The sequence below is a fragment of the Magallana gigas genome, chromosome 6 (assembly GCF_963853765.1).
Source record: "Magallana gigas chromosome 6, xbMagGiga1.1, whole genome shotgun sequence".
Taxonomy (NCBI): domain Eukaryota; kingdom Metazoa; phylum Mollusca; class Bivalvia; order Ostreida; family Ostreidae; genus Magallana; species Magallana gigas.
Window position 1 is genome coordinate 23,201,829 of NC_088858.1, and position 21,386 is coordinate 23,223,214.

The 21,386-nt window shown below is 34.0% G+C and overlaps 2 protein-coding genes across 4 annotated transcripts; both read left to right on the plus strand.

Annotated features, from left to right (window-relative positions):
* Window positions 1–59: 59 nt before the first annotated feature.
* Window positions 60–4,134, plus strand: LOC105340053 (cytochrome c oxidase subunit 5A, mitochondrial). Its single transcript, XM_011445887.4, has 5 exons — window positions 60–220; window positions 1,425–1,576; window positions 1,820–1,924; window positions 2,614–2,769; window positions 4,020–4,134. Exons 1-4 carry the CDS (start codon window positions 139–141, stop codon window positions 2,758–2,760), a joined length of 486 nt encoding a protein of 161 aa, XP_011444189.1. The 5' UTR covers window positions 60–138; the 3' UTR covers window positions 2,761–2,769; window positions 4,020–4,134.
* A 3,465-nt stretch (window positions 4,135–7,599) lies between these two features.
* Window positions 7,600–21,361, plus strand: LOC105321334 (sodium-dependent proline transporter). 3 transcript variants are annotated; one of them, XM_011419598.4, is made up of 17 exons: window positions 7,600–7,735; window positions 7,840–7,962; window positions 11,538–11,691; window positions 11,789–11,920; window positions 12,191–12,331; window positions 12,860–13,070; window positions 13,319–13,457; window positions 14,003–14,137; window positions 14,945–15,048; window positions 16,107–16,344; window positions 16,962–17,090; window positions 17,704–17,803; window positions 18,211–18,338; window positions 18,810–18,959; window positions 19,205–19,360; window positions 19,600–19,676; window positions 21,208–21,361. In XM_011419598.4, exons 2-16 carry the CDS (start codon window positions 7,924–7,926, stop codon window positions 19,666–19,668), a joined length of 2,025 nt encoding a protein of 674 aa, XP_011417900.3. In that variant the 5' UTR covers window positions 7,600–7,735; window positions 7,840–7,923; the 3' UTR covers window positions 19,669–19,676; window positions 21,208–21,361. The 3 variants fall into 3 exon arrangements, with proteins under 3 accessions (XP_011417900.3, XP_011417902.3, XP_065942624.1); XM_066086552.1 differs by having other exon boundaries at window positions 7,648–7,735; window positions 7,824–7,962; XM_011419600.4 differs by lacking the exon at window positions 19,600–19,676.
* The last annotated feature ends 25 nt before the right edge of the window (window positions 21,362–21,386 follow it).

The following is a 21,386-nucleotide window of genomic DNA, read 5'->3' on the forward strand; positions in this document are numbered from 1 at the left end:
TGTCTTTCATAAAAGAAGCGATCGTTTCATAACAGTCATTATTCAGATTTTCATAATTTGAGGCGTACATGAAAGTCACCTCAAACGCTGAACTGATCTTGACTCCTTGCTTAGCGTAGAAGGTCACAAACGAACAAAATGATCCGTTCGGCATGTAAAAGAATTGGACTTTCTGCTCTAAACGCAGTCAGCAAGCAAATAAAATCAGGATGTCCTAGCGGTATGATGACAATTAATAGAATATTACTGTTCTATATTTTATTTTGTTTCGAATTTCATACAGCAATGAGTACAGTAGAGATCACGTAGATATTTTGAGATATTGCTGTTAATAATTTGTCTCACATACTTTTTCATATGTTAACATACTTGAAAGGTTTTTGTCAAGTATATACCTGTATATAACTGTAGACTGGTCAGTTGGTACCAACTTGAAAAGTTCCTGGTGGGGGTTGGGGTGATTGTATATGTACATACATGTATGTATGTGGGGTGGGGGAAATAGAAGTTGCTGTTAGGCCTAGCTAAGATAATCTTGTTGTGTAGCCAGTTACATTTCCCATATGACATTTGTCATTTGTTATTTTTTAACTTTGATTTGTCAGATATACAATGTATGTTATATTTGTAAACATGGTAAATGAGTAAGAAAACCACATATAGGTGTAACTATATATACCGGTACTTGTACAGTACCGATCAGACCCAACCTAACAGAAAGTGAACCCCAACTAAACCCTGGGTTTGCTTTCTGGGTTTACTCTGGGTTTACTAGAGTGGACCTAGAGTAAACCCAGAGTGGACACAGAGAGTAAACCCCGATCAGAAGTATACCCCTAAAGCAGACGCTACATGTGTATTTGGAATATACAAGGAGCAGGAATTACAAGCAGTAAGGTGGTACGATAAAAGACTGGTCTGCTTCACACTTCAGTGCATACAGTTGACCACAAAAGCAAGTCTGGAGTAAACCCAATGTAAACCCTGAGTGGACCCAAATTTTCAAAGAGTAAACAGAAAGTAAACCCAGGGTTTAGTTGGGGTTTACTCTGGTGTTAGGTTTAGAGTGACCCCCCCCCCCCCCCCCCCCCCCCCACACACACACACACACACACCGTTTGTCAAATACACAACCATTTGAAAAAGACAATTTTAGGTCAAAGCTTACAGGTATACTTTGTAATCATTTCTTGTGTACAGTGTACATACAAGTAGACGGCATAATGTGCCTCTACAATAACTTACATACCAATAATTAATAAAACTGACATCTGTGTTTTGTTTAAACAATGTTTTATTTAGAATCAGTGTAATATATTGAATGGGAGGAGGCAGCAGACACATTCTATTTTAGCCCTTTCCCTAGATCAAAGTCAAAATGAACAATTTGAGAAATATTGAAATTTTGTTTGTGTTTCATTCAGCTGCTGCAGCAGGTTTGAGACCATACAGTGAGACCGGCCCCAGACCCCATACATCCTTGTACCCAGTGGTCAGTGAGGGAACCTGGCTGGAGAAAAACAACTATGCCCAGTTTGATGGGTGGGAGTTGAGACAGCTGATAAATTTTGTGGCTGTAAGTCTTATCGCTATAAGATAATATGAGCTGTGATTTTTTGTGTCTGAAATTTTAATTATAAAACTTAGAAATACCTATTCTGTGACTGAAAAAGTTGTCATTTATAAACTTCCTTTATTCACTTTTTGGGTGGAAAAGGTCTTTGCTGTATGATTCTGTAATGAAGTTTGATTACTGCAAATCATCAATACTTGTATTATTTCAAGGGTAAATTTTAATCTTCTGTAATGCATTTTGTAGGCAGATGATGGTGTACCTGAGCCAGAAATCATCATTGAAGTTCTGAAGGGCTGCAGGAACAATAACGATTACGCCCTCGCAACCCGTTTCTTGGAAGTAGTGAGGGTATGTGTTGCTTTAGTTTAAGAAATTAAAGTCAGTTTTATATATGAATGAATGAGTGTTTATTTATCTCAAACAATATCAATTATACATAAGGTACTAAAAAATATATCTACAAATGTACAAATGTTTTGTTCAAGCAATAAATTTTGCACATTTTGATTTCTCTTTTTCCAATTTATTAAACTGTCTGCTTTGTAGCAGCCTATCAAAATGTTTGTTGAAAACTAACTTGCAGCTGCTAATTTTTGCAAACAAGAATTCAAAACTTCTCTTTGTATAAGTGCACAATATTCATGTTTGTCTAATCAGAGGTTGATTGCTAAACATTTGGAAATTAGAACCATTTTATTAGGACCTTGGACTTTCATTAGGATGTATCTATCTTTTTCTTGCATCGAAACCAGTTTAAAATGATGCTGGTTTCCATTAAAATATGCAAATATTGCATAGTCTTAGCTCAAAGGTCAGACAAATTTTGCTGATTTCATAGAGCCATAGCTGACTAGCCAACAATGAAATAGACATGCCTACATAACATTGCTTTTTGAGTCTTTTGACACTGCCACCTTAAGTCCAAGCTCTTGTTAAAATGGTTCTAATTGCACTTACCGGTATAATGTACTGGTATAATACTTGATTTACAGCAGTGAAAAGATAGTTGGTTTATTGTATGTTTTTTCATTATTTAGTTGAAGGGAGGTAACAAAATGTCAGAAACCTGGCCCTACATTATGCAGGAGATCGGACCAACCATGCAGGAATTAGGAATTAGCACACTTAAAGAAATGGGATATGAAGAGCCAGAGTTATGGCTGGAAAATGTAGATGACATGTAAATCAGTTTGGTATGTATGATTGTCCAGTCTCATTAAAAGATTCTTTTGGAATTTTGGTAGATATAGATCTTCTATATCTTTTAAAAGCTCTCTTGGAACAACAGAACTCTTCTTTCAAATAATAATTTGTAAAGTCAGACTTGGTCATTTTTAATACACAGATTTCAATAAAGATAGGAAGATAACAATTATCTAAATCTCAGTGCTACACAGGGGTTTTTTTTTTTCAAAAAGGTGAAGCAATAACATTTCATATTTTGTTGGCTATGGCATATTGATATATCAATGAAAGGTGATTAAAGATTAGTCTTTACTTTGATTTGCTCATAGGTATTGAGCTGCTCTTTTGTGAGCAATGGCTTTTATTAATGACTTGCAGATCCAATTCTAGTTTTATTAGACATTCAATCATTCAACAGAGTTACGGACAGGGCTAATAAACAATATCAATTTGTGTCATAAGGACTGACCTTTTTTTTAGTTGAGTTGCGCCCTATGTGTGTGTGTATTATTATTTTTTTTACTATACTGGTAACTTTATCTTTTAATTTGATTTAAGAATTTGAAGATTTTCTTAATATCAAATGTTGAGATGTTTAATCATTTTACAATATGAAAGAAAAGAAAACAAGTTATAAAAGTTTTTTAATGGATTATTATGCATGGAGATGAACTTTATCAAGGAGAGGACATTCTAAGTTTTTGGAACTTGTGTCCAATCCTTTTGGCATTTGTCAGTAAAATATGTTCAACTCAAATTTATCAAATGTATACAAGAATTTTAGATACAGTCATTGTAAAACAGAAGTAAAGTTTATACACTTTAAAAAATGTTTTTATGCCCTGTAGATTAAAAAAAAAATTGCCCTCAGAAAAAATCATCATCACAAAAATCAATACAGTAGAAAACTGATTTGTTTGCCGCTTTGGGATATTAAGTAGAGGAAAAAAAACAAAGCAAATTTTCACCATGAGAGCAGTATAATAATCAAACGCCTTAAAGGAATCTTCTGTAGGAAATAAGCTTTTCTTCTAGATTTCAGTGTAATTTTCATAAAAAAGGTATTGCTCTAAACTAGAAATTGAAATAAGATTTCCTAGTGTAAGTCCATATCCAAATCCTCTAATGATATACCAAGACACTCTGACTCGTAATCAAACTTTCTATTTATTAGATGTGAAATGCAGTAATAGTGTATAGATATTGTACATGTAAATTGAATACCTTATAAATTTTTCTTCTGTTTTTCCATTTTCAGAAAATCCTTTGACAAGTTATGAAAGTGTTGGATTTTGAAAAAAAGACATTATTTTACTTGAAGAACTTTTACCTGTTGTTTCAAGTGCATACCTAAATAAACACATTGAATTACGTGGTATTGGTTTGTTGTATTTCTTCTTGATACTGATTTGATTTTCAGAGACTGAATTAATTAACATCAGTGATAAATTATCCAACAATTATAACCAAATATTTAGTTAATTTATTTGCCAGAATCCATTCATCAGAATCCCAATCTTGGGGGGGGGGGGGGGTGCATATAAACTAAAAACTTCCACGCAAGTATTTAAATTCATAAATTAATATTTTTACAAGTTCCCAGTTTTCTTAAATGTAGATTTAGGAAAACGTTCTATTGTGAGAATAATAGGGGGCTGGCCAGTCCTCCCTCCCCTGATGCTGTAAGAGTAAGTATTGAGACAGATTAGGTTAATATTAAGTGGTGAAAAATGAAAAGCATCTTCGTATCAGTTTGCATATACTTATTAAACTTCTGGGATTAATCCATTCAAAGAATTTTATTAATTTCAAATAATGATAAACATGAATGATGAGAAACCCTGGTCTGAACCAAGGCTTTCTTCCACTTTACTCTCATAGGAATCTGGACCTAAGAAGAAATTTCTGAATGGAATATGTATATTGATCCCTTCTTCAGTAATGCACCAATCCACACACTCTTCACGGGTGGAATGGGGGGGGGGGGGGGAGGGGGATACAAGGGATAATTTTTATGGGAGGATGGTCCGTGGGGGATATTTTAGGTATTTTTACTCTAATATAGATTTAACTGACTTGCCCAGTTAGGCCTGGATCCCCGTCCTCACCTAGATCCAGAGTTGGCAAAAAAAAAAAAAAAAAAATTGGCAAATACTCTAATTTCCTGTGAAGGTGGGAAATACTAATATTTCCCGGGAAATACTGGGAAATAAAATACAAGGCTGGATCCGCACATGACAGTTCGACAAAACGCCGTGATGCAGACATGCATACGCAATGAGAACGAGAGTGAATTCTCTTTGGTGTAAAATGAATCAAGGTACATGTATATCATAAAATTACTTTAAAGGGATGAAATCAATGTATGCTTTTTGCATGTTTATTTTCCCATACTTATGAAAGTGGTGAAGACGACATGGTTCAAAACTTTGCTAAAACACCTGTAAAGCCCCATAGAGCGTCCTCGATCTAGAAAAATAAAATCTTCTGAACACATTTATTAACTGGTTCATGCGGTGACGACCGACCTTAAACTCTTGATACATTTAATTCTATTCAGAATGGCCCTGTCGTTTAACCTGAACACAATAAAATTACGTAATAGATATTAACACATTCTTTTAAGATAAGAATCCTTAATTCAAATGGTTAAAACTTCCATGGACCGACAAGGTCAAAGCATTCACTGAAGTGAAAAACTGGATTACCATTCTCATTCATAATATTTCTTCAAAACAGAAAACAGTCGTGTAGCCTTAAACTATGCTATATTCCAAATGATGTGTTTATAATGCATATGTATACCAATGCGAATCATGCAGACCGGGGGGGGGGGGGCTTCACCCTTACACTTTCCCTTATATAATACATTATCAATTACTCCAATCCGATTCTCAAAATGTTACAATTTTAAATAAAATAATGGAACTACTTTCTTAGTTTGCAATATGGTTCAATAATTTTAAACTGTTATTTTTTAAGTCTATTATTTCTTGACTTCTCTATCCCTTATCTGTTTTTACAAGTATTAATTTTAATACATTGTACGTATATTCATGTGTATTACGTACAATTTTGATCAGTTTCATCTTCTACTCCAAAACTACTAGGCTAATTTCAACCAAATTTTGCACGTTGCATTATTGAGAGAATTTAAGGGGATTCGTGTTTTTTCAAATAAAGGTCCAAGCTGTCTTAAAATGGGAGATAATTTTGAAATATTGAAAATTCATAGGTATATTTCATAAATTTTCACACAGGCACCTGACGTCATATATTAAAGCAGTATGAGCTGTATTTTTCAGAATTTTATTTTGCTGCAAAAAGTTACTAGTATGATAAGTCTGCATGTATCTTAAACTTTTATGATATATAAGGTTTGAAAAATTATTTTTGTCAGAGGAAAGATTTCTCTTCTCAGGAATATATAGCAAATTAATTTTTGTACAGGACGTCAATAATTAATTTATGCTCCAATAAAGGCTTCTTAACGGCCATTTCACACAAAAATATGGCTAAAAGATATTTAAAAACCATGATATTTTTGTCATTTAGTAGAAAATAACATTTTCGTAAAAAAATCTTTCAACATGAAAATTGCAGCTCATATTGCTTTAAAACCAGTTTCAATTTAATACTTTTGGGGATTAATTATACAATCAAATGTCATTCCATGAAAATATCAGTTCAAATGGCCTCACACTTGAACGCTATATCCAAAGCACACAATATGTATAACTGGATACACTGTGGTCCAGTCCTATGAATACCTACAGCTTTAAAAGATCCCTGTTTCTTCATATCAATTGTCCTTAACAATACCGAAGGTCAAAGTCCTTTATATTTTAAACACATTCATTGTACAAAATTCCCTAGTTTTTAGTGTGCAGTCAACTTGCACGACCGACGACGCTATATAAACTTATAGTGAAGTTTACTGAGAAATAAACTAAAAACTTACTATTTTACATGTAGATCAGTATGTGTGTGTATGGGGGGGGGGAGGATCCATCCACCCCAATTGTAAATTCAAACTTCCTAAATTCACGTAGCAAAGTTACATGCAATTATTTGGAGACTGGATCTTTTGGGAATCAAACTCATTAACAGTAAGGTCACAAGAAAAAGAATTTTTAATAGCTTCTATAAAAGTGTATTTTAGTGCAGATTTTGAAATAAAAATAAAAGTGCATGTATTCATAGAGCAAAATATCTTTATATTTATTTTCTAAAGTGTAAATTCAACATTTCAGGATATTATATTCAAAAGAACCAAATAAATATCAACTTGGGCAATTTGGTTACAGCGTGTGAAAAGTCGACTAATTCCTTCAAGAACAAAATATCCAAATGACAAATTAATCTAGTATAATCAAATCGACTTTTATTGCTTCATCTACTACAAAGGTCACCAGATTAAATTAACTATTCTTATCGTTGCTCATAAAATTTCAATTTGTATGCCGGAAAACATTCTAAACACCTAGTAAAATATTTGGTTTTGGGTTTTTTATTTTGATTTTTGCATATGAACGATATGTAAGCAAGATATTTTAAAATGCATGTAGTTACAGTGCATCTTTGTGGGATGCCCATGAAAAAAAAAATGTTATTATACACATATGGATGTCATTGCCTGTGTAAAATACATGTTTTTGCAGAAAAATAGCGTCTTTTATACTTTTCAATTCCAACTACAGGTGCATGTAGCTATCTTCGGACCGTTTCTATTCATTATATAAAGGTATACACTGATCTGAACACTGCTCAAAACAAGAGATTTAAAGGTATGGTGCCACTGTTTTCAAAAGCGTTGTTTTTGCACGCATGAGCGCTTCTAAAAAGAGTTCTGGGGGCCTTTAAAAAGAGGTAGATTTCTTTTAAACCCGACTATTCACACTTGGTTGGTTAAGCTCTTCTCGTCCGTTTTCGCTGTTTCACCACTTTGAAGAAGTTTTTCTTGTTTACCATTTGGTAAGTAGAAAATCTTACAAAGACTTTTTTTAGGATTTTAGCAATGTTAAGTTTTCTTCTTTATCTTAGTTTGTGTAATACTTTTAAGGAATTGTTTCTTTAAGACGCAATAAAAAAAACACTTGTCATTGTGGAGAGACTAAAAGAACCAGAAAGGGCGTGTCAACTAGGACTAATTCAGAAGCAACATGGCTGCTTACGAAACGGACGTGGAAACCCATAAGGCGGTAGGCCGATTATACTTACTCACACTAGTATATAGTACTGTACTTTGTCCAACATGTACTAACTGCCACGGGTATAAAACTGTTAGTACATAGACACTGTACAGTTAATTAGAACATAACCTGACACACGTTGCATTTTTTTTTTCTACGAGCATTCCTAAATGTTAGCATCTTGTTCTTTTCAAACACCCAGGGTACAGTACATTAGCTATATTCAGAGACTTCATTGAGACAACACGCTGTGTTATTCGCTTAATTTGAGAATATCAACAAACCCACTGATGGTACATGTATACTGTCCGAGTACTATATATTGGTTTATTTAGCAGTGAAATTTCCATTTTGTTGAATATGAAGAACTTTCTATTTGTTTTTACACATTTTCAACAGCTCCGATATGTTACACAGAGTATTTTAAGCGATCAATGAAGACCACCAAAATGAATATGCTCGTGTAAATAGTGTTTTTCGGAGGTTATATCTATAAATATTCAATCAAGAATGTATACGTCCCTTTCTATCGTATTTAATATTGCCACAAACTGAGAAATATTTATAAATTAGATGTAAAATTGAATTAAACGGAAAATTAAAGGGAAAAGAACAAAACAAATACTGTTAAGTAAAGTCAACATCTATATATCAATCGGTTTTGTTTGCTCTGTATAGATTGAGACATGTTCACTGTATTGAAATCATTGATTCGTAGTAATGCAGTGGTGGTGCATATTTCATTTAACACGTAAGGTTTGTTTTGCATGTAATCTCTTTGTAAGACGTTATCTTTAAAATAAAGAAGTTCAAATGACACGGTGGTCGATATTAAATTTTCTTATAAGACATTATAGGTACCTCTATACTTATTTAAAAGTCTTTCGACACACTGCAATTGCAATTGACGACCCCACCCCCACTCCGCCCCTCTCTCTCTCTCTCTCTCTCTCTCTCTCTCTCTCTCTCTCTCTCTCTCTCTCTCTCACATAGGAAATCTTAGCTTTGATGGCATTTTCTCTCTCTTTCGATGCTTTTGACACCCTCTCGCTAAGAACAAGAATCGGGAAAATTGTTGATTTGGGAGACCGAGTACCGATTTTTGCTATTAAAAGTGTTTAAACCGTCAAAACAGATGACATCCCATGTAATTGCTTCGGAATCGTCTTTTATCATGCAGGATGCATATTGGGAAATTTGTAAAATGACAGAGGTTAATAATCTATTTGGAAATTTGATACTTGTAATGTAAAAAATAATGATAGATCTAAACAACAATGTTGAAAGATTTAAAAAGAGTTCATGTTTTGAACTTGAATTGAGATATGCGGTGTTTCTCACGGGTATTTGGATCGTTTTTCAGTTTTAACTTCACCGAATGTTTGCAAATGCTTTGCAGTGCATTGTACATGTAAATGATACCTCATGTATGAGACGCGTTACTGTGCTACAGTCAACACGTCCAAGCCAGACTTGCACTGTTGTAAACACATAAAATAAACAAACAAAAAAGGAGGGATGTCAAGAACTATGTAGAACTAACGTTCGTCGATACCCAGCTTTTTTTTAAATAGTCACGATTTAGAAGCGAATCAATCAGTATACGTTCGCTTTTGCAAAATATTGCGTTTTAGTCTTGTGGGTTTAATTTGAAAATGGGATACTTTCCAAAATAAGAAATTCTTAGGAATTTTACGTCAAATATAATAAGCTATGCACTGCAAATCCTGGATAGATCTATCAAAAATAGGGTGGGAGCCCATCTGGATTTGTTAGATTCAATAATTATGTATGTAACTTATTTGTACGCATGTTACAAAGTTTTTACTTGTAATTTTATATTGAACTCTAGAAAATAAATACTAAAGAGGGGCTTCAAGATACGTAAACAAGATATCAGTGCTATTAGTCTAATGTGTAGACTTTACGTAGTTTTGATTTATATAGAGATCCCGACTGTCTATGACAAAGATTTTAATTTCAATTCAGACCTAGAATTATCATCTTCTGGCGGCCCGAGGCTGGTTAAATGTTATTGTAAAGGAAAACAAATTTACTCTAATCTGTCATTTAATAAGCATGGGATTTTCTATTCCCATTTTATTCAATTTCTACCTGAGTATGTGACCTTAGCCTTTGTGTAATCTTTAAAAGCAAACAACCTGTGTGACATAAAACGAACATACTCCTCTTTTATGACCAAGTAGAATATTTCTGGTTTTATAACTTGCTTCGTAAAACTGCATATATTCATTCAATAATGATTATTACACCCCCCCCCCCTCCCCCGAAATTTCCTCTACCCACATTCACACTACATTTTATAAATTGCAAGTGTTAAAGCGACATAACCTAGATTGGGGCAATTGACACGCTTCAATGCTTTTTATATAGTCATCTTTAATATAAAAAAGAAACCATTTTACGATTATGCATATATTTGCCAGAAAATTGACTTCATCTTACAAAGTATAAGACCCATGCAGCTCTGAAATCTTTTGAATTTAACCAGGGTATTGTAACACGCTTCGAAACACTGCATATATACGTATATGGATATCGTCTTCTTTAATTCACAAAAGATGTAGTAATTCAACACTCGATTGTCCTTTGTTCAAGCCCAGAATTTTCTGTATATACATGAGCCCCAAGGACGAAAAGGAGAAAATACTAGCTTCTTCTGATATATTAAAAAAGACACAGAACATTTTTATAACATGCGTTGTCTTCAAACTATTTATTAGATGAGCTGATTTGCTGCAAAAAGAAATCGATTATTTACTTTTCATTATAACCATCTAGCTTCCGTTTTAAATGCATTTTTTTATTAGGAAAGATACATCAATATGTATTTGTATACATACAATCTAATCATTGCCAAAGTCTCGCTCGGTGTAAATGTCTTTTATTTTGGCTTTGAAAAGTTTCAGTAGGTTCATTTAAAAAAATGTAAGACTGAAGGCAAATATTATAGTTTAACAGTGCATCTCTCCGTTTTTGACCTAAAAATAATAAGATAAACATCCTGGTTTACACAGAAAGAAATGATTTTCAAAAAATTGTCTTTTTTATGAAAAGTCAACTCCATGAAGGGCAAAGGAAACTTCAATAAATACATACTAACTCAGTAACTTTTAAAATTCATTTAAAACCCTATAAAATTGGCAATGGAGACGTGTACAGTGTGCTGTCTAGTGTGTGTTCTGGTTGGGCGAGTTGTTATACATGTAAATTGTATTTTCACTTTCGCATGATATGTAAACTGTATTTTCACTTACGAATGATACGTAAACTGTATTTTCACTTACGAATGATACGTAAATTGTATATTCACTCCCAGATGATATTTAAACTGCATTTTCACTCACATATGATGCTTTGTTTTGTAATACTTTGAGAGAACACGCGTTGCGGATTTTATCACAAAGTAAGAATTCAAACCAAGTACATGTAATTGCACGGATAATGCATGCTTAATAAATACTGATGGTTTATCGACATATAATTGACGTTATAGTAAACGCGATGGAATAGAATTGTCATAACATTCTCGATGATCAAATATTGAAAATGTGATTTTGTAGAAACTAGCTGACATAGATGACGAGTCAGGCGACGAAAATACGGAGAGAGGAAACTGGTCGTCCAAGCTGGACTTCCTGTTGTCCTGTCTGGGGTACGCCGTGGGGTTGGGAAACGTCTGGCGATTCCCGTACCTGTGTTACAGAAACGGAGGAGGTAAAATTTATATTTGACGAAGATTTATCAGAACAACAATAATTTCAAAATTTGACTGATTGTTTGAACTATATTTCATTTGCATTGCTTTTTTCAGGGGCTTTCTTTATCCCATACTGCATTGCGCTGGCCTTTCTGGGAATTCCCATCTTCCTGCTAGAGTTGGCCATTGGTCAGTACTCAAGTGCTGGTCCATTCACCTGCTGGAAGTACTCCCCTATTTTCACAGGTAAATTTATTTACAAGCAATATGAACTAAAATTTGAATCATAACCATAACTTCAATTAACAGAAACGTATATATACGTAGATTCCATTTTATGATATTGAATTGTCTTCTCCCAGGCCAAGTATAGTCTAAAAAAAATGAAATATTACAAAGTTCGATATAAAATTGTAATTTTTCCCACTCAATATTGCTAAACTCGATATAAAATTGTAATTTTTTTCACTCAATATTGCTAAACTCGATATAAAATTGTAATTTTTTTCCCACAAGGTATTGGTTACGGGATGTTCATCGTCTCTGCTTTGGTGGCAATTTATTACAACATGATCATTGCCTGGGCGTTTTTCTACCTCTTTGCGTCCTTCACGGATGAACTGCCTTGGCAATCATGTGGAGACTGGAGTACAAACCGTAAGACTTTAATTACGTCATCAAAGAATTTTACGAAGCTTTCAATGCAGTGCAACCTTAATTATTTGTCAGTAAATAGTGCACGTTGAATAGGTTGTGTAAATTAGATATTCGGGAGCTCCTTTACAGTAAGATTTTGTACTTTAAAAAAGTATCTTTTTCATCCTAGTAAGCGCTATAGCAGTTACACATGCCTAAATTTTCAAGTCAGAGGGTATTTGTTCACATCACATCTTTGCTAGCCAAGGATTTGATAACAGATTTTGTTTATACTCATCCCTTGGCTAGCAAGGTGTCCTCACCATTACGTGTTTATGTTGCTGGTTTACAACCCATTCCCCGATTTACAGCTCATTCCCTCATAATTATTTTAAACGACCCTTTTACCCAAAAATCAAAGTAATCATATCACTTGATCCCAAATCAATAATGCATATTATTGACAGAAAAAAACCCCATTTTCTCTCTCTCAGTTTCGTTCAATTTTCCCGTTTCCAAAAATCATACTGTTGGATTTTCCTCTTTTAGTGTGTTATGACAATGTTAAGATCTTGAACAAAACCTGGGAGAGCTGCAATGGAAACAACAGATGGGGCAAGGTTTGGGAAGCAAACGTGACACAGGGCATCTGCTATGAGACTGGCATGTTGAACAAGAAGGAGGGAGTCCGTGCCTACTTGGATGCCGATAAGGCCAAAGATTATTTCCCAAGAACTCTTCCCTCTCAGGAATACTTTGAGTACGCATGCGCGATTTTTCTTTCGGCTATTTTTGTAATGTTATGAATCGAAAAACTGCTAATTTAAAGTTAATTATAAATGAGGAAGTCTTCATTATTTCAAATTATTAACGTCAACTTTGTTATAAGAATTTGAAATAATTTAAGCAAACTATTTAGAAGTCATATTGAAATTTCAAGGAGAAGACTTTCATGTATGTATGAAAATACTTTTTTAATGAAATATGTCCACTTCAATTCTGAAATAGCAATTACGTCACTGGGTCCGGATATAGCAGCGGCTATCACGACTTGGGCGGAGTCCGCTGGCAGCTGGCCCTGTGTTATCTCCTAGCCTTCATCTGTGTCATCCTGGCCCTCAGCAAGAGCATCAAGACATCCGGAAAGGTTCGTTGACAGCTTGCGCATGCAAGGGACGTTACAAATGTTTATACAAATGTATACTTTAGAGCCTTACTTTCTTATAGTCATTTTTCAAACGTTTACTTATTACATTTTCTCTTTGTATTGAATGAAAAGCTCACTGGAAAATTTAAGCAAAAATTTCGAAATCAATATGCGGATGTGAAAAACTTTTAGGCAAAAATCCAGTGTTAACGTTCTTCATTCTTTAAAATTTATCCCATAGGGACGAACCATCATCACAAATAATAAATTACCAAAAATCATTTGTCATAATAGATTTTTTTTAAAAAAAACCATGAACAATATATCCTTATAATTGTGATCTTGTAATATACGTGTATGTTGAAATTATACATGTACATGTACGTTTCAATTTGTTTGGTTTCAAAATTTAAGTTGTTCATTTTTGTAAACTCTGCTATAGAACACGTTGCGTTTCACGAATAAGTTGTCCATTTTTATCGTTCTGTATAAACAATCTCCCCATTTGCCCTTCAACTTCTACACAGATCTGATTTTTGTTCCAGGTTGTGTACTTCACGGCTACTTTCCCCTATATAGTGCTTGTCATCCTGTTTTTTCGTGGCCTTATGTTGGAAGGAATGGAGGAAGGGATCAAATTCTACATTACACCCGATCTAAAAAGGCTGTCAGATGCTCAGGTACAGGATAACAGCCTTTTCTTCCCTTTCATGTGTATAATCTTACAGCTGAACACTACTCGTAAAAGGCAATGTCCGCCATCATTTCTCTTTCATCGTAGCTATCTCTACAACACCTATGATAGCAGTAAACTTCCTTCATATAACAGTACAGAATATTTCGCTGTTGATGTATCGCCTGTATGAACGTACATGTTTATCTTGCAAAGCCTTCTCACTCGGTCTTCTCACGGTCAAATTGAAGTTTTATGCACTTTTTTCAAGTCAGTAGAATACTTGCATGAAAAACATGTTTTATAGGCTTATGCATTATTTTCAAGCTGAAAATACATATAAAACAAGAATAAATGCACAATTTATAGCAACGAGAGGAAATCTTAGTGTCGGAATCGTACATGTTACGAAATCAAAAGTTTTATACACATGCTTATGATGTGATAACACTACAAATCGATTTCGTAACATATAGTCATACTGAGTATACATTTTATCAATTAACTATTTTAACATTTAATCGAATAATTGCTGAAAAATACATCAATATTAGTCATAAAGAATCATTCTTTTATATATAATGGAATAGTCAATATTACATCATAATACTCAAATAATAATCATTATATGTGAACTTACTTGGATTAAAGCGGAATTGTTAAACGCAACATTGGATTGGCCGGAGCAAGCAAGATGAAACATGATATACATACACCAGGATCGTCGAAAATATTTATATACAGTGTGTTAATTATGATATAAAGTATCAATAGTACCCTTCTAATTTTTATCATCTTTTTTATATTATTGAAGGTGTGGAAGGACGCCGCCGTACAGATTTTCTTCTCTCTCTCAGCATCTTGGGGAGGACTGATAGCTCTGGCCAGTTACAACAAATTCCACAACGATTTGTTAAGGTATTCACACATTATCAAAAGATTTCGAGTCCTGTGCCGGATATTATGACGAATGCATTAATAAATTATTTCATATTTAATCGATACCCTGCTATATCTTCTTTTTCCCTTTGAAAATATTTATAGAATGAAAACGAATTGTTGGTTAAAGTCGACATGGATGCATTTCTATTAATACCCCTGCAAACAAAATTTGGGAGTATACTAGTATATATAGGAATTAACTTGTCCATCCGTCTCTCCGTCTGTCTGAGGAAAAAGTTCAAAATACATGTTTGCTCTATATATTTTAATGAAAAACATTGGAACTCCCTACTTCAGATTGATCGCTTTTGACCTGAACGGGTTTCATGAACGTGACCCAGGGTCATTTGTGCAAGTTCAAGGTTGTTGTTTAAAAATGCACAATTCTCGTCTAGACCATATCTTGTTATGAAAAATGAGAAGCCAAAATTTGACGCAAAGATTGCTTGATACGATGTGGCCTGTAAATGTCTTGACCTTGACCTTTGGTCAATTATACAAAGTCAATGTCAAAATGGTGCATTCATTACTTCTAAATACAATGTAATGGCTTATAAATAATTACATGTATATGAATACATTGAACGCAGTGCCACTTCCCTAACTTCATTCAGGGCTTTATACGAATATCGTTGAAACAGCGTCAATTTCATATAGCGGATCGGGTCTTGGCATACAATTTCTTCCAGTTTTGACAGATTATGAATATTAGTGAGCTTTTCTTAGCAAATTAGAAAAGCAGGAGGTCAACATATTTGACAGATTGTTTTGATGAGTAAACTAGATAGTAACATCCCACCGAAATTCCAAACAATTATTAAAACGGTTCTATTTTCTATACATAAATACATGTATTAGGGGAAAAGGGCATTGGTATTTCAAAGTTGAGGGACCAATTCAATCTACCCCTGCCCCTACGCCCGATTGCTACTTGCTGTACTTCGTCACAATGTTCGTATTCTTTGGTATTTATTTAGTTGATTTGAAAACTAGATTATATACTACGTGTACACCCATGTTGTTTTTTTTTATAGAGACACGTTAATCGTTACTTTTGGCAACTGCCTGACCAGTGTATTCGCGGGGTTCGTCATCTTCTCCTACCTGGGCTACCTGTCCACCTACATGGGCCTCCCTGTCGACGAGGTCGCCAAGAGTGGACCGTCCTTGACCTTTGTTGTGTATCCATTCGCCGTCACTAAGATGCCCATCTCCCCGCTGTGGGCCATTCTGTTCTTCGTCATGTTGATTACACTTGGAGTGGACAGCGAGGTTTAACATCAATTTATTTTATTATTTAATTATTTTTATTCCTTTTCTATTTTTTAAATTACAAATATTTGCTGCAAACCCCCCCCCATTTTTCACGTCAAGTATGTTGACTGTGTGCATGTTCTTCAATTCAAATAATTTTATCTGGAAAATCATTATCATGAAATTTTATACGGTGGGTCGGGAGTGTTCTTGGTTTTTTAGTGTCATTTTTCTGGTATGATTGGGCCTATGTTTTTCGTAACGGCTTAGTAACCACTTGAAGTACTCTGTTAAACTAGGCTTTTGAAAGATGTCTTTTTTTAAAAGTGGTTTAATGACTTTAATATTATTTACAGCATTTAATATTTTGATATTGTTAAAGGTAGCGGTAGTGTCGAATAATTCATTATGAATACTGTCGTTCAACATAATTTTGAACAAAAGTTATAATTTGCTTTTTTGCGTCAAAATGCAAGTAAAGGAATTTTAAATACATGTACTTTGAAAACAAAAACTCTTTTTTTAAATGACTTTTTTTATAAAAAGGAGGGGTTTCAGTTTTTCTAAACAGGCGTGATGTGTAATTCATCGCAAGGTTTGTATTTATTTCATTTTAACACACAATTCTCTTTCAGTTTGTGTTGGTTGAGACTGTTATTACGTCACTGATGGACCGTTTCCCCAAGTTACGTAAATACAAACTGTTCACCGTCATGACCTGTTGCCTCCTCTTCTTCCTGCTCGGACTCACCTTAACGACAGATGTATGTAAAAACACTATATATATATATATATATATATATATATATATATATATATATATATATATATATATATATATATATATATATAAATTAATTAAGAAAACACGAAAAACGTTCAATATAGCTTAAGCGCTTTCATTTTAAAATCTTCAGAAGCTATATATAAGATTTTAAAATGAAAGCGCTTAAGCTATATTGAACGTTTTTCGTGTTTTCTTATTTAATTTTTATCTATAACTCGCCGACCACTGTGGATTTTATTGTGTTTCAATATATATATATATATATATATATATACACACACACACACACACACACACACACACACACACACACACACATGTATATTAAAACAAAACTGTGTATTGCAATTTTCATAACACAGTGCAACTTTATAGGCAGAGAAACTTGAAATGTAAAAAGAAAGATATAAAAATGACTGGAATAGAAACTACACTGTAGCTGCTGTTGAAAATTTAGAATAATGAGTTCATGTGTTGAGAAAAAGACGATTTTTTATGTCTTGGATGTTTTTGTTAAGATTTTTATTTCAGTTTACGGATATTTCATAATCGTATATATTTGGTTCTGTTTTTTGTTTTGGTGAATTCAGGGCGGTATATACATGTTATCAATCATGGATACCTACTCTGGAGGATGGAGTATTCTGTTCATCGCCATCTTCGAATGCATCTCCGTCGGTTGGGTATACGGTAAAGATTTTTTTTTTAAAAGTATTAATCCAATTGGAATAAATAAATTCTTTTCACAGTACATCATTTAAAATCGTACGGTAAAGATTTTTTTAAAAAAGTCCTAATCTTATTGGCGTAATTAAATTCCTTAAAAAAAATCACAATACATCGCTTTAAATCATCTTGAATTGAAAGAGAAAAAACATTGCAGTTAATTTGTAATAGTCCTGATAGGAACCCAGCACATTTTGTTTTGGGGGGGGGGGGATTTCGTCTCCAGTGCCTTAATTATCGTCTGCATACCAATCACGAGAAAATAATGAAAACAATAACAAAAACAATAATGAAAAAAATATTCTTGTGTATAGATTTTCAGCAAATATCATGATATTTAAACATTAAAGGGTAATGTCTTCCCCATGCAGGTATCTTCCGATTCTTGGACGACATCAAATTGATGACTGGTAACACGTTTTGCTGTTGCGTCCCGTTCATCGCCTTCAAATACTGGTGGATGCTGTGCTGGTGCTTCATCACCCCTCTCCTGGCAGCGGTAAGTCCAACCTATAGTGTACAAAGCCTCTAAATCAATAAACAAAAAAACAGATAACAAGATTTTGTTTCGTAAGTGGCTTCTTATATCATATCAAGACAAGTGAACATGGAAAGATTCAACTAGATTTTTTTATATAGGCTATTTTTTCTAATTTTGATTACTTTGAATGAATGAATGAATCATGAAGTGTTAGTTTTAACGGTTAAGCCACTTGGAAAGACGTCACACAGGGTAAACGTTACGTTTAATGCCATCGGACTATGAATTATCCTTATATATCATGTCAGCATTTTTTGTGAGACACAACATTCTCTAGCCTTTCAGTACCGGAAAAAGAAAGTGTATCATAACTTCTATAGTGCTAGTCGTTGGTGAATAAAAGCCAGTACTAAGCTCTACTTCGGCATTGCTGAGAAAATTATGATTACAGCGAGCTAATCCAATGTGCATTGTATTATGTATTTTTAGATTATCATGGTGTTTTCCTGGGTGGACTACACAGGGATGGACAATGGTGCCGAGTATGACGTGTACGCTGACCTGATGGGCTGGGGGATGACCCTGGTCACCATTGTGTGCATTGTGGGCACGGCAATATACGTCATCTGCAAAACCGGGGTAATTTGACCGATTCCTTTTCTTTGTTCTAATTAGTCTTTTGACTCAAAATTTACAATTAATACAACATATCTGTCTCTCTGTCCCTCTCTCTCTCTCTTTCTCTCTTTCTCAAAATACAGTACATCCGATCGACATTTAAAAAAAATTAAAATCTTCTGCTGTCTATATTAGTTCCTACACCAACAAATATGTCGATATGCTTTAACTAAATTCATTAAAACCATTTTGATTGTTTTTTGCAGGGCATAAAAGAAGCTATGAAGCCAAACATCGAATGGGGCCCGGCACTGGTCAGACATCGCCGTGAGGCGGAGTACCACACAAAGAGATACGCATCGGACTTCATCGTCGATCCATGGGGATTAGAAACTGCCAGTCCAAACGACGTCCATCTGCAGGTATATTATCAAACAAATGATTAATTGTTCCGTAGATGTTTCAGCGAGAAGACATCGCTTAAAATGTAATTTTCTAACTATACTGGATGATTAGATTTCCGCCATGTTTAAACATACGATGATGATCCTCCAAGAACTGGAAAGCATGCATTTAAAATTTGGCAATGTCTTGTTTAACAACACATTCTTATAGCGAGTTTGTGAAATTAAGTTGAACTATGGAATGTCGTAACTTTCAGGTTGAAAACAAGTCAGGACTACAAAATACTGGATATGTCCCTCACGCCGAGGATTCTTCTAAGTTTTAAAAATCTTGGTGATTATTGATTGTTACTTCTAGTTAGATGTGACTTTTGATGTGTTTTCTCCACAAGTGCACTCAAACGCCAGCTTTGCAATTACTTAATTAAGTGCACATCTTAGTTTAGTGCTTGATCAACTTTTATATTATTAAGCCTCACTTGTTTTCTTTTACATTTATGCACTTTTTTTCTTCCTTGGTTCGAACGCGCACTGACAACACTAATTCTCCCCTGTCTAGTTGTTCAGCCATTTTTCGCGAAGAATGCTGTTAAATCGTGATTTATGAATTTTTAGTTCTGCAAATGAACATATGAGTTGGGGAGGGGGGTTGTACGTGTAGGTGAGTCAAAAACGTTTTCTTTTTTTAAATTCCATGGTGTTATGTGCCGCTCTCTCACACTGACTTTGGATGATATTGAAAGTTTTGCGCCTTCCCTTCTCTCATCAAGCGATTTTGGTTCACAAAGTAATAAAAACTTTAGTTTTCCTTCAGTAATACTTATATTTTAACATATAACCAACGCTCGTCGTTATAACGAATGATTAAAACAGAAAAAAGGACAGATATATTTGAGATATGAAATACACTTACTATCGCAGATTGTTGCCAAAAGGGTGGAATCAAAAATCAGTTTAATCAAATCGATATTTTACACTTGTTTCAGATTGTGCAAAAGCAAAGTATATCCCAGCGCGCCAAAAAAGAAATGAAATAGTAAAAGAATTAAATATGTAATTTTCAACTAGTTCTAAAAAATATAGTCTCTTGAATATGTGCTTTATATCCCCTGACCCTAGGATGATGTGCAAAACGAGGACCAGCCTCGGTGGATGAAAATGTGGGATAAATAAATCACCACCATGTAAAATGTCATTTTATATTCTCGGCATGCGACCAATTATATTTTCATCGCAATCCTTACGCTTTTTTAATTAATGCATTGGTATGTTATAATTAATGCATTGGTATGTTTTAATTAATGCATTGGTATGAAGGACGATTCTTATCTTGTAATTGCTTAATTAAAGAGTCTGTTGCGTAAATGTTAATCGGAATTGCTAACTTTTTGCAATTTTTGTTAAGATTTAAAAATGCATTTTGTATTAATTTGAATACATTTATTTTACTCCGGGTGACCTCGAAGGCCCACGGGCATCGTATAGTTTTAAAGAAGCTCTGTTCCTCGTTGTTTAGATCTGAAGTTCTGAATACGATTTGTGTTCGGAAGTGAATCGCTCAAAATTGGCTTCAATTTCTTGGTGCACTCTTTTTCTTTTCTAACTTGGGTCCAATGGCCACTACATACTTTGACCTTAAAAGTTATGTAAAAAAAAATAATGATCGAAGTTGTCATGTTTTAATTGTTTAAATCAAAAATGTCTAAGAATACCAATTAACCCCTAAAGTTTGCATGACCCCCAACAATTGTTTATTTGTGAATAACCAACATGTACTTATGTAACATCAATAGTCTGACTGTTCAAATGTGAAGATTTAATTCTAAACAGTTTTCTAACAAAATTCTTTTTTGCTTTCATTTCAGAGTAACAAGAAAGGTGTTGACAACGAGGGCTTTTCCAATATTCGGGTGTGAACAAATTGTATAAGAACACTTTGATATTGCGTCGAAAGAATTCTCCACATTGGCCGAAGAATGCGATTTCGGACAAAAAGCGGGACAAAGAGAGAAAACACTTTACATATTTGCATTTATTCCTTAAA